The sequence below is a fragment of the Dermacentor albipictus genome, chromosome 7 (genome assembly GCF_038994185.2).
Source record: "Dermacentor albipictus isolate Rhodes 1998 colony chromosome 7, USDA_Dalb.pri_finalv2, whole genome shotgun sequence".
In the NCBI taxonomy this organism is placed as follows: domain Eukaryota; kingdom Metazoa; phylum Arthropoda; class Arachnida; order Ixodida; family Ixodidae; genus Dermacentor; species Dermacentor albipictus.
In genome coordinates this window covers 68,967,071-68,980,052 of record NC_091827.1, presented here as the reverse complement: position 1 = coordinate 68,980,052, position 12,982 = coordinate 68,967,071, and the positions used below count along the sequence as shown (strand labels likewise).

Below are 12,982 nucleotides of genomic sequence, written 5' to 3'. Positions count from 1 at the left end.
CGGGCACAGCCTGGGTAACCTCCCTGCCTTATCACTTATCTCTCTCTTCTCAGGCACGTTAGACTCCGCCAAACCACACATCCGCTTACCCGCATGCAGGGTAGCCAAATGGAGTTTCCTCTGGTAAACTTGCATTTACTGTATCCTCTTTTCTTCTGAGGCTGTCGCTTGCTATACGACGGTAACCACTTCACGTTCTTGAAAAAAGATTTCAGAAAGCATTTTTTTTCGTTTATTGTGCTTATTCTCGATGTGCTTTTGAAGCTTTTTGAAATTTGGAACATTTCGATCGGCGCGATACTTTCTTTGTTCTTTATTGGGGGGGGGGGAGCTGGGAAATAGTTTGCCCAAGAAGGTCTACAAATTTTGAGCTCCTTCAGAATTTTATGCTTGAAACTTTGCACACAGTTTGCAACGATTCATGATGCAAAGAAGATGTAAGGCATGCAGACACGGACAGAGGAGAAGTGGAGAACACGAACGCCGACAAACGACTGAAGGAAGCATTGAGGCGAAAAAAAGCCTTCGATTACCTTACAAAAGGAAGAGATCAAATGTATTAATAGTTACCTCTCACTTAGACCGGAATGTGTACCCGACTGACACGTGGTGCTACCTTTCCAGAGCATGCGCAGATGAGCTTTGTGTCTTCTTTCTTTTTTTGCCTCAGTGCTTCCTTCATTTGTTAGTCGGCGTTCGTGTTGTCCACTTCTCTTGTATCCGTGTCCACACGCCTTACCCCTTCTTTGCATTATGAATCCTTACCAACTAGCTCAGCTTTCCGTCGTTCTAAGTTTGGAACGAGTTTTCGTTTAAAAAAGGAACAACAACAACAACAAAAAAAAGAAGAACAGTGCCGCTCATTTTGATGATTATTGGAGCTTAATGGCCCCAGATGTGGCTAAAGAGCGCACCGCTCATGTGGGATGCGAGGCTGCGGTCATAAATTCGACTTCCTCCGGATATTTTTGAAGGATCCCTTCTTCAATTAGCTATGCGCAAAAAAAGAATACTGCTCTTTTTCGTAGAAACCGCGCCCGTTTCCCGCTCGGGGCCGCTAGACGCGCTGCTTATCGTTCATCTACCTAGTACCTCGACATGGTCAGGCATTAAGGACACTCTCAGGGATCATGGGCCACGTTGTTGGTCCAAGGTAGATTCCTAGTCCTGGTTCGCGATTCAGGTTCGATTGCTGGACGCGGGCAAGAATCGAAGTGACCACGTGCTCAGCTGCCGAACTCCACGACCACTGACTCTACAGTGCACCATACAGCGATAACTGCATCTTTGTTCAGCCTGTTCCTCCTGACCTCGTGACCTATCACGCATCTCTGGCGGCAATCTTGTAAAAGATCGAAGGGTGAAACCGTTTCAAAAGATAACTTTCTAGCTAGTGCCACTAGGTGTAGAGACTTTCCGTTTACCCACAACCTATTGGTTATACCGAGAGCACTAAGCACTCATATGCCAAAAAAAATGATCATGATTACGATACTTCATAATGTGGAATTCGAGCGCATCTGTATACGTCTTTTCGTTTCGAGATATATTGGCAGGCGCGGACAATCTATCTCGCGCGGCACGTTGCAAACGGAGCGAAGTGTGGCGCGACTCCCTCGCTAATCGGGAGATGGCGAGAGGAAGGGCGTCGGTGACGCGTGGGCATTCACAGCACGATTCACGGCAGCCGCCGCAGACAGACTTCCACTCACGTAGCGATTTGCTTCCATACATGGCATCAGTGGCGTCATCGGCGAACGGGCGAATCGCGCGCCATCTCGTAGCCGTCGTCACCGCAAAGCCCGTCTTGCGCGGCACTACGCTTGTCTTCTCGGGCTTCCGCCATACCCTCCTCCTCCGCTTTCCGCATCGTGGTTCCACTGCACCCTCCTCCTCCGCTTTCCTCCTCGCGCTCTCTTCGCTATCGCCGTCTTTCGTCCGCGCTTCGCTTTCGCTCTCTCATCCATCCCTGTGCTCGTTCGCTCTCTTTCTCTCCCTCTACTTTCATTCCCTACCCCCTGTGCAGCGCGGTTGAGGTGTCCTCTGCTGAGAGACAGTTACTGCGCTGCACTTTATCCCAACCTTTCCTACCCATCATCAAGAATCTCCTTCTCTCTCTCGGTTACGACGATAACAAGGGACGACACCGACGCTCGCCACAGGAACGGGCGTCTAAGAGCTGCGCTCTAAAAACAAAAAACATGTTTCTTGCATTTATGTCTTCGGGTTCTTTCGAAACAATGAGCATTATTATTGGCAATCAGCGTCGACTTTACATTCTCCACTGCTGACTGCTTTCTTATACAAACTGCCATGGGATCGACCCAGACGTTGCAACGATGTAACGTATTCCTCTAGAAGTGCAACTTCTACCGGAGGTGTGCCTGCACCAATGGTTAATTGTCGCACTTAGACGGCAATGACGCACTCGGAAGGCAAAGCTATCAGAAAGTTGCTGCAGCTCATACGATCTTTTGTCACAAGGCGCAGTTGGAACTACATTCCGGCGATTTTGATTAGTTAGCCCCTGATGCACTAGTTGTCGAGAGATTATCTGCAGGTGTCAGTAGTCAACAGTAAACGAATATCTACGTGATGTATACGCATGACAACGATGCTCTGAAGAGTCCTCGTCCCTAACGTGTCACCACGTTAGTAAATTGTCATGCAAAATTCCTTCCCTCTAATTGCGAAGCTTTTGCTCAAGCTTCGCTTATGCTATGCATCGATGCCACATAGTTATACCTTCCTGTTCAATTTCCTTTTCCCCTCTTTTTTTCCTTATTTCCGCAAATACTTGAAGTAGGTCTGTTCCGGGACTGTGAGCTCTCTGCATTCGCATATTAAATATTATATTACAGACTCCCAAGCCCTCCCCGTTCATAATTAGAGATGTCAGATAATTAGATTAGGAAAACGCAAGACTGGAATGGAGGGAAAGTGCGCAAGATGAGTGCAAGACAAAAACAAAAGTTAATATATGACAAGACACGTTTGTTGCCCGTTCCTCTCCCGTTGGTCTGTCGCGGGGCGTCCGCTTACTCCGTAACCCAAACAACTCACCTTCCGGAACTGCATTCGGGCACTTCGTCGTCCTCCATGACCGTCGACGTCAAGCGTCCACCGTCGGCGCTGCGCTCCCGGTCTTCTCTTCCCGGTCGCACCCGTCGACGCTCTTCTCGTCCCCGGATCCGCGCGTGCCGCTTGCGAGCCGCGGTCGACGAGGAGCGTCGACAGCATGCGCGGCGTGGTATCCGGTGGTGTTCCCCCCCACCACCACCACGGCACGGCGTCGGGCCCCCGCTTACCTCTGCCACGCGCGCGCACGCACTCACGACGGCGACGCACGGTGTAGGCGAACAAGCCGGTACTGGCGCTGAGAGTAGCGGCACGCGGGCACCCCGGAGCGTGGCCCTATGCGCCGGACCCCGGCGTAACGCCGCAGCCGCCGCCGCCGCCGCGATCGGGAGAACCCGGCGTCCGAAAACCTTCCGCCACGCCCCCGCGTCGCCGGCGTCGCCGGCAGCTTCCTCTCCCCACCCCCACTCTAGCTTTGCTTGCCGGAGCTGCGCAGTAACCCTCCCTCAGCCTCTCCAGCACTTGCTCTCTCGTTCGCTCGCTCTCCCTCGCCGTCAGCTCGCGGCGTGGAGGAGGGCGGCTTCAACGTCACTTCCGGTGTCGGTTGTTAAGTCACTCGCAGTAGTGTTGTAACGGTTGGTACCGCATATAAATGTCTATAGCTGTGTGAACCTTCCGCGTTTACAACGCGCGGCGAATGCGTACGTCACAATTATGTCGACGCGTGGCCTGTGGTACCGGTAACTGCGAGGCGCGTGGTTATAAAAGTTGAGTGCAGTAATCACGCCGGGCGCGAACTGCGCGTATTTAAGGACAACTGACTGGCGCCAGCGATTTTTCCTACGTTGTGCCCTTCAGCGCGCGCTGTTTTCATTGCACTAGCTGTCTTATTGTCTCCTCCGTTGCATTTCCTTACGTTGTTACACTGCCTTTGGTTCACCCCCCCCCCCCAATACAATATCAGAGATAACTGAGCCACCTATACAGGATATACATGGCACTGTGACCGGAGATACTCCTCAACACAAAGAGGCACACAAAGCAGAATGTGCTGCCCTGTTCAAGCCAATTCATAACAACCGTGAAATCGATACTGTAGCACAGACATTCATGGATTCCTTCAATAACCTTGGTACCATGGTTTGGATATTTCGTGTAAAGGGAGCCCAAAGAAAACATCTAGGATTCGTGAATCGCGACCATCATAAAACTCGCACGTTCGCAGCATATTTTAGAAAAGGTAAAAAAAAAAAGGAACGTCCTCAACACGAGAGGAATTCGTACTGAGATGCCACTTTAGAAAATTGAACAATCAGGTACAGGGTAATCTGGTAGGTGGATGGCAACTTTGCAGGGTCTCGCTTTAGGTGCCTTATTCCATATTTGATTGAATGGCGGCAATCAACGCCTTAGCGTATGCAACACATGCCAGAGCCAAAGTGTTACGAATCATTAGAACCAGTGAAAAGAAGACGAAGAAAAAGGCCTAAAAATGAGATGTGACGCAAGAGGCAAAGAAGACAGACGCGAAGCCACACTTAACCATCAATTAAAAATAAAGAGGTTTGCTCGTTCAAAACATCTTCCCCGAATATCTATTGTCCTTTTATGCTTAAATTCACCCTTACCTTTCTTCATTCCTGAAGTACAGATGTAGGTAGGCGCATGTACTCACTGACTGGCTCAATAACATGTTGGTCTGGTTAGTATACCGTTTCCTCGCCACTCGCGACACGTGGATTTGAACAAACAACCGAGATACTCTGCTAGAAGTAAAGTCAAAAGAATGGGTTGTGTGACAGGGATAAGAAAGTGTCACGTGTTGCCCCGCCGCGTCATCTGTACCAACGTCAGTTGGCGAAAACGCTTTGTCGCGAACGTCAGTGTGCTCTACAGTGCACGTGGGCACAGCCAGCATGCGCGACCTCGGAAAGAGCTTGCTTAAATATGCAACCATTTTGATCGCGATATCTATCTATCTATCTATCTATCTATCTATCTATCTATCTATCTATCTATCTATCTATCTATCTATCTATCTATCTATCTATCTATCTATCTATCTATCTATCTATCTATCTATCTATCTATCTATCTATCTATCTGTGGTAGGTAAGCGGGGAAAAAACATGTTGACCACTTGTATGCAAGCACGTGTCCCAAGAGACACGTGCACCGACGTCGTGACGTAAAGAGGCGAAACCAAGCTTACGTCACGCGTGACACTGCGAAACGCAGTGCCGGGGTCCCGTCGGGCGCGCTTCTGTGACGCACGCTCCCTGCGCCTCCGGCATCACGATTGATAATGAGACACGATCCCCGGCCGGCATTGACTCCCCGCCGGCGGAGCGCCGCTGGTGGCTTCAAAGTGACAGTGCACGTTCGCAACACCCGCTGCCTGCTAGCGCCGCAATAAACAGGCTTTGACGTCGGCGGTGGCGCTTCGGTTGGGCAGGAACGCGGGCCAGAATAGGCACGTCGCGGAACGTACGCCAGGCAAGGCCGCGCGGAGCGGCCGGTCGACCGGAACAAGCCGAAATTGGGACACCGCCCTCTAACCCTTGCATATATGGTGCCTGTTTTCGTGCGCGTGTTCTGCTGCCGGTTGTGTGCAGGTGCAGGTACTACGCGTTATCCGTAGGTTTAACACTCACGCTTTACGTATCCGCCCGGACGAAGACAGGAAATAAGGCTCCCGCCCGGTAGCACTCGTCCTGAAATCCAGCTCTAGCGGTGGCCGCGTACACGGAATGCCTCGCCGCCTCGTACCTGCTAGGAAGACAGGAGAAATCAGAGTGTCGATGGCGAGCTGGCATCGTTGGGGGGTCGCGACGTGTAGCTAAAACCCTTTCACGAGAGGCGAGTATATATATATGCATTGCGTTTGGTGCTGTCAGCGTGATGCAGATTGCCAAGACGTTCACGACTAAGTGGCTGATAAGGTGGTGAAGTGTTCGTAGTTGAACTGCTTAGGAGTAGCAGTGAGGCCCTAAACACTACAAATGAAGAGGCAAGGAAGGTTCGGGATACTATAGGGTTTGGTCGATTACTGGCGCCTTTTCGTATTCTCGTAGCTAAGCTCTAAAACCCCGCAAGGCCGTTTTATTTGGCTGCTCGAGTCTTTCAGTACAGGCAGAGCACACATTCAAGACACTTTGGCGCAGAAGACACCTTGGTGTGGTGTCGAGCCAATGAGGTTCAGTGAAGCTATCTATCATTCACTTCATAAATTCTGTTAGATATTGTGGCGCTATTCAGTGACTTGCGGTTGCCAAGAGTACCAGTTTAAGATATTGCTATAACTATGAGTTATGTGTTCCATACATGTCAGTGCGAAAGGACGAGTAACAGCCACTCTTCCCAGGAACTCGGCCCTGACTTCCGGTTTGTTTAGTATAACACCTGCCATGGGAGCTTAGTGGATATGGGCTGCGCTGCCGACCTCAAGATTGCGGGTTCCATCCTGGCAGCATCGGTGGCATGTCGATGAGGGCGGAATGAAATAAAAAAAAAAGAACGCTCTTGTGGATTTTGGTGAACAGTAAACAACGCCAGGTAGTCAAATTTACACCGGAGTCTCCCACTATGGCGTGCCTCCTAATAATATCGCGGTTTTGGCACTCAAAACCCCAGAATGTAAAATATTTTTGCCTGTTTCACACAACGGCAGGTATTGTCACAGAGCTTTGTGTCAAAAATATAATTTGGCGCAATCGTTATTCCGATGGCATTGAGTTGTATGAAATGCCGACAGGCATTCCTGGACAAAGTTTGGGCTACTGGAGGAAACGTTTGGAAGAAAGTCTATCGAGGATGGGGATAAAGACAGAGTACACGACGGGGTACGTGCGAAGTGTAGTGCAAAAGGACCTCAGATGGTCAACATTTAAGTCGAGAGAGAGAGAGAGAAAAGGATGCACAGGAAGGCAGGGAGGTTAACCAGAGGTAGTTCCGGTTGGCTCTGCTGCACGGCGGGAAGGGTTAAGGGGGATAAAAAGAGAAAGAGAGTGGAAGGGTGAGATAGAGAGACGAGCACGATCAAAGCGCGTACACTATAGAGCGGTAGGCGACGAGATTCTTAACGTCTATCGTGAAGCCCCGTAGACCGCAGGAACCTTGATAACGCGAGTAAGGCCTTCAGCGCAGATGTTCTTTGGGAGAACGGACCTAAAGCTTTGAGTACTGATAGTGGAAGATTGTGCAACTGGTCCAGCACTTTGCATATCACTTGTCTCCAGGCACTATATCGCGGGCAGACACAGATAATACGTGCGAGCGTCTCATCGCTGTTGCATGTGTCGCACGTGGGGCTGTTGGCCATTCCAAAAAGGAAAGCATATGAGTTAGTAAATGCAACGCCTAGCCACAGATGGTACAGCATGGTCTGTTCACGTCGTGGTAACCCAGGCGGTAGGTGCATCTGTATGTCCACAGACAAGCAACGCAAACGACACTTGGTGAAAACGTTGGAATCCCACAAGGGCAAAGTACATTCACGGGACATCAATTGCAGCCCAGCCGCAGCATCTCTTCGCGAAAGTGGAATCAAGACACGTTGAACACTTTCATGTGCAGATCGAAGCGGCTTCGTCGGTGTGGTCACTCCCGCTGATGCTGCAATGTCTTCGAAGCCATTGAGAGATTATGTAGCGTGCCTTGTCACGGCTGCGACGATATGTGTGTCGATTTTCTGAGGCCAGTTGTTCATTGAGTCTGTGGCACATTGGGTTTTGTATGCACTGAAGGGCTGCCTTGGAGTCACTAACGACTGTCCATTGTTGTAGTGGTTGCTGATTAATGAAATCAAGTGCATCACGGGGTGCCGCAAATTCTGCACCCGTCGTCGTGGTCACACATGAAGTTCTGAATTTGATTTCTTCAGATTTTGGCGAGATGATGACTGCAGCAGCAGAGCTGTTGAGTTTTACCGAACCATCTGTGTAGACATGTTGCCGGAATCTGCACGTTGTGAATGTGTTCCAAAGTTGCTTGCTTCAAAGCTTGCAACGACGCTTGAGCTTTCTTTCTGGTGCCTGGAATTGTCAATTGCATTCGCGGCCAATGGAGACACCACAATGGGTCTGATAATCGCGTAGCAGGCGTAAATTGGGATGGCAAGTAGGACTGATGTCTTACAATGCTTTTGGCAAAAGTTGAATCTGGTCTGTTTGCTGGCAAACAAGCAAGATGGTGTGAGGGAATCCGAGTCAAGTGTCGGATATGTGCTGTCAGGACATCTGTATCAATGTAGACCGTCAAAGGAGCGTCTGTGTCAATGGGCACTGTCGCAATCGAGGACGTAGATTTTTGAGAGACCGAGACAAGTTCTGAGTGCTTGTGCTTGCACACTCTGGAGTTTGCGGATAAATGTAGTGCAAGTATTTCCTAGTATAGTTAAACTGTACCGCAGGAAGCCCAAAAACAGTGCTTTATATAGTTGCAACATTGATGGTACTGTTGCGCTCCCGGACTTCCCGCCGAGAAATGCAAGAAGGTCCACAATGCGGTCAAACGCTTTGTCATGTACAAGACGTGAGGGATCCAAGACAAGTCTTTATCAATGGTGACGCCAAGAAATCGGTATCTGGCAAATCTCCATTGGAATTGTCTTCTTACCGCCCAATAGCAATGGCCAGCTGTGTCGGCAAGGTAATGGAGAGAATTATCCCTACATGGTTAGAATCGTATTTGGAATTTTCAATTCAATTATGGGGTTTTACGTGACAAAACTACTTTCCGATTATGAGGCACGCCGTAGTGGGGGACTCCGGAAATTTGGACCACCTGGGGTACATAACGTACACCTAAATCTAAGTACACTGGTGTTTTCGCATTTCCCGGTGCCGTGGCCGGGATTCGATCCCGTGAGCTCGTGCTTAGCAGCCCAGCACCATACCCACTAAGCCACCGCAGTGGGTACTGGGAATTTTACGACGTCTTTCGGGAGGTAATGGCTGGCTGGCTAATGGATAGCGTTATTGATCTTCTAACATATTTACAGCACCAGAAACATCTGAAACGAATCACTGCGGCCTTATTCCTTTATTATTTATTATTTATTAGTGATATTTATTTGTTATTATTCATTATGTTAAAGGTGCATACGACAATGTAGATCATCATGCAATTCTGGACGCCTTAGAAGTTGTAGGGATTGGTGAACACGCCTTTCGTTGGATGCGCAGCTATTTGAATGGAACATGTTTCTTTATTTTGACTGAAGACGGACAATCTCCGTCTAGCTATACGAGTCGGGGTGCACCGCAAAATGGAGCACTCAGCCCTATACTCTGTTCGACCTGGAGTTCTTTGGTCTCGCCGATTCATTACCGAAAACCGTTCAGTTCTCCGTGTATGCAGGTGACATTTGCATATGGGCTCCAGGAGTGACACGTGTGCAAGTCCACGCACGACTTTAGAAGGCTTCAACGGCTGTGTCAACATACCTGAGAAGGCAAGGTCTGTAGCTTTCACCTGAGAAATGTGCACTCGTTGGTTTTACTCGCAAAGCGATGGCTCTGTGCACTTTGTGAATTAATCAACAAATTGTACGATACAGACATTTAAGTCGAGATGCTAACTGAAGAATTTAGACTCAATGGTGAATGAAGCAGGCTACACGTAAAAGGAGGTCGCCGATGTAATACTGGAGGGGGGGGGGAGGCGTTATAATTGAAATAATTATTTTCAGTATCATTTGTGGTCAGAGCACACCAGTCGCCCTGAACAGCCTAGTGAGTGGCACAGCGGCAAGGCCAGCAACGTTGCATGATGTTGTGGCAACGCTGTTCGAGAAGTGCGACCTTCAAAAGTTTCAAACGCCTCAAGCTATAATCTGGGTTACTTGCGTCAAGTCGCCAAAGGAGATAAAGTTCAGAACGGCTTCGTCGAAAAGATCGTCAAAACGTAGGCATCACAGTTTATGTTCAGTTGGCGCAACACAGAAATTTTTGCATTTTAATAAGAAGACAGACCTTGAATTAGTCGGTTGATTGAAGCGGTTGATTGAAGGGTGATCAACAATTGACAACAAAAATAACGTGTCAGTGTATCATTGAGAGTGATGTGAAAGCCGGAAAATCTTGATGAGAAGTGGACACAAGGCATCATTAGAAACACAAACAAAAACAAGCAACACAAATGTCCACCGAAATGAGGGAACATACTGACAGTAAAATTGGTGTAGTGTAGATAAGCTGCACAGCAAATGTTTTAAGTTCAAAGCGTTACTTTCAGGAAGCACCACGCCCTTTGATGGAAGTGATTATCAGCAGTGCTATTCACATCACCATCTAAAGCAGTGCAACTTCACGAACTATAAATCTGGATTCTATGGGGACTGTAATGATGTCAACATGCATCCCCTGTCACGAACAACTTGACCACAAATGCGACTACTTCAAGAAAAAAGGTTTTCTCAAAAACTTTCAGGCTATGGCATGATTTGTTCCGAGTTCAAACGTCTGATGGGGAAGTGGTCGTAATTGTGGTGGTGTTTTTGATGATGGTGACCGCTGCATTGATGTTGATGCCACCATTTCTTGTTAATGAACTTCAGCCATGACAAATTAAGTCTTAGGTCAAAGGCGCATGTCCTTATATTTACATAGTTTGTATCCGATTCTCGCTGCCGCATTTCACATTTACGCCATTGGACACAAGACGCCTGCCTGATTGTGGTCACGAAGTATTTTCCTCGTTCATGCCACTAAGATCGTTTCAGGAATCCGGAGCTATTACTCAAAACTGCGATTACAGTTTCTTGCACTTTCCTGTTAAGCGCGCAACTGGACAAAGCGCCTGAGTAATGTGCATATATGTCAACAAAACAGATATGTCACATATGTCAGATATGTCACAATATGCCACACTGTGCTGTGTCCTGTGTGCCTTCTATCGCGTATTACGTTTCTTTGAACTAAAAAATGATTAGCATATATGTCGCAACGTAACAGTAGATCCGTCAAATAAATTGTCACATAATATGTCATACAAATTGTGGCCGGCGCGCTATGTGTGAGTAGTAAACATACGTTGTCGCGTTTGCACGAAAACACAGGCGAAAAAAGCAAGCAAAAGGCGTAAATATTCTGCTATTTTTCATAATTGGCGCTGCGACAACGTCAAAGCCAGTATTCGGCAAACCGCTTTTCGAGCTGCGATTTGCAGCATCAGAACAGGTACACCGTAAAGAAAGAAACCTAATAACTTAATGTCATTAAACATGCAAAACAAACATATGAATATACAACATTACGCGTTGATATTTAGGCGCACGCATGCAAATACAGCTTAATAGCACACTATCTCTCTGCTTAAAACAAAGTGAGTGACCAGATGAACTACTTCCAAAAGCTTTTTAATGTTGGTCGTCCGGTAAGGTCACATCTCAGCCTCTCTTTCTCCCAGACCATCAATAAGATATCATGATACTCCATGTGACTTTGGACTGAACGTGTGTGAACATGCCACATTCCCCTCTTCGCAAAAAGCCGTGAGAGCACGTAGCAAACACTCAAGTAGGTCAACCCAACTTGCATCCTAGCTAGTGCGCCAGATGGACCTTCTAAAACAAAATGCAACAGGGAAGATGGCTTCTCCGTAATGACCGATAGTTTACTATGTTGCTAACGGCACACGACTATACTACTTGAAGGCAGAATGGAAATGCGTGGATTGTATAAATAAATAAATAAATAAATAAATAAATAAATAAATAAATCACGCAATCAATCTATCAATCAGTCAATCTTGTGTATCCCCAAAGTGACAAATGGGACCAAAGGCGCTTAGAGAAATCGATGGCAGAGCCATTATAGAAGAAATAGAAATGAAGAAGCATCTAAAAAGGAAGCCGCACATGCCTTCAGGTGCAGCACAGATAAGAAACAGTCGTGACATTGTCGAGCACCCGCCAGTCTTCCTCAAGGACTCGCTAGAGAGACAGGCTGGCCAACGCCGACAACCAGGCTTGCCAACCACGCTCAGATCGGGACAATACTTTTTGTGGAAAGCGTTGACGCAGGACATGGCTCCACTGACTCCTGCTTGAATCTGCGGCTCCGAACCCTAGGGTCCAGCAACGGCGACCACCAGGCAATCCAACGTTCATCTATTGCTCTTGTCCATCGAACCATACCCTTTTCTGTGAGCATGGGGAACTGCGACCGGCGAAACGTGTGCGAGGGGTAAGAATTGGATAAAGTCCGGCTCAGTAACGGTCTCTCAGGAGAGGGCACCTCAACCGCGCTGCACAGGGTGGAAAGCGAGTGAAAGAGGGGGTAAGAGGGAGAGCGCAGCAGCAACCGAAACGCCGCAGCCGTCAGGAGGGGTGCGGTCCGAGGCAGCCTGTCCTGTTGTGCTTTTCCGTATACGAGCTACGAGTTGGCGGGTTGGGCCACTGTGCAACGTTTGGCAGTCAGTGCAAGTCATTGGGCCTCTCGCTTTCAGCAACGAGGAGACTCTTTCGTAACAACGAAACGTCAAATTGAAGTAGCCAAGACAGATTGTTTAAGGTCTGCGCTCCACGTTGGCATGTGCATGACGCAGGAAACACTGCACTCAGAGTGCCGATCTCGTAAGGGAGAAAGCCGAACATTAAACACCATGTTGTGCAATTAATATTGAGTTCAAATGTCCCAGAAAGACGTACGCTTTCTTCAGAGATGGGCTTATTGCGGTCAACGCCGCTCTTAACAAAGACAGCCCCACCTACAAAAAGTAAGGGTGCTTTTAATGATTTCTAACCTCTTTATTTAGCGGAACCTCGTTCCTTGAGCAGTGTGACGTCGTATATGCTACTGAGCCATTCAGGACGCATTGCGCCTGCAAGTGTGGCCGCCAACAACTATTGGCGGTACAGGCAAGCTTGACTGCTGACGTCGGTCGTTACAGAAGGCCTGAC

At 48.3% G+C, this 12,982-nt stretch overlaps 1 protein-coding gene across 7 annotated transcripts in view; it reads right to left on the bottom strand.

The window, feature by feature from the left end:
• Positions 1-12,982, bottom strand: part of Spred (Sprouty-related protein with EVH-1 domain) — a 213,667-nt gene that overhangs the window by 157,599 nt on the left and 43,086 nt on the right. For 3 of the 7 annotated variants that reach the window (XM_070522349.1, XM_070522348.1, XM_070522350.1), the window contains exon 3: positions 5,733-5,847. Coding sequence is in view for 4 of the 7 variants with exons in the window: in XM_070522345.1 (XP_070378446.1) it covers positions 4,707-4,771 (65 nt within the window). In the remaining 3 variants the exon portion in view is untranslated. Of the gene's footprint in view, positions 1-3,063; positions 3,566-4,706; positions 4,832-5,732; positions 5,848-12,982 lie in introns of those variants that run through there. The other 4 variants (XM_070522345.1, XM_070522343.1, XM_070522344.1 and 1 more) reach the window with 4 other exon arrangements.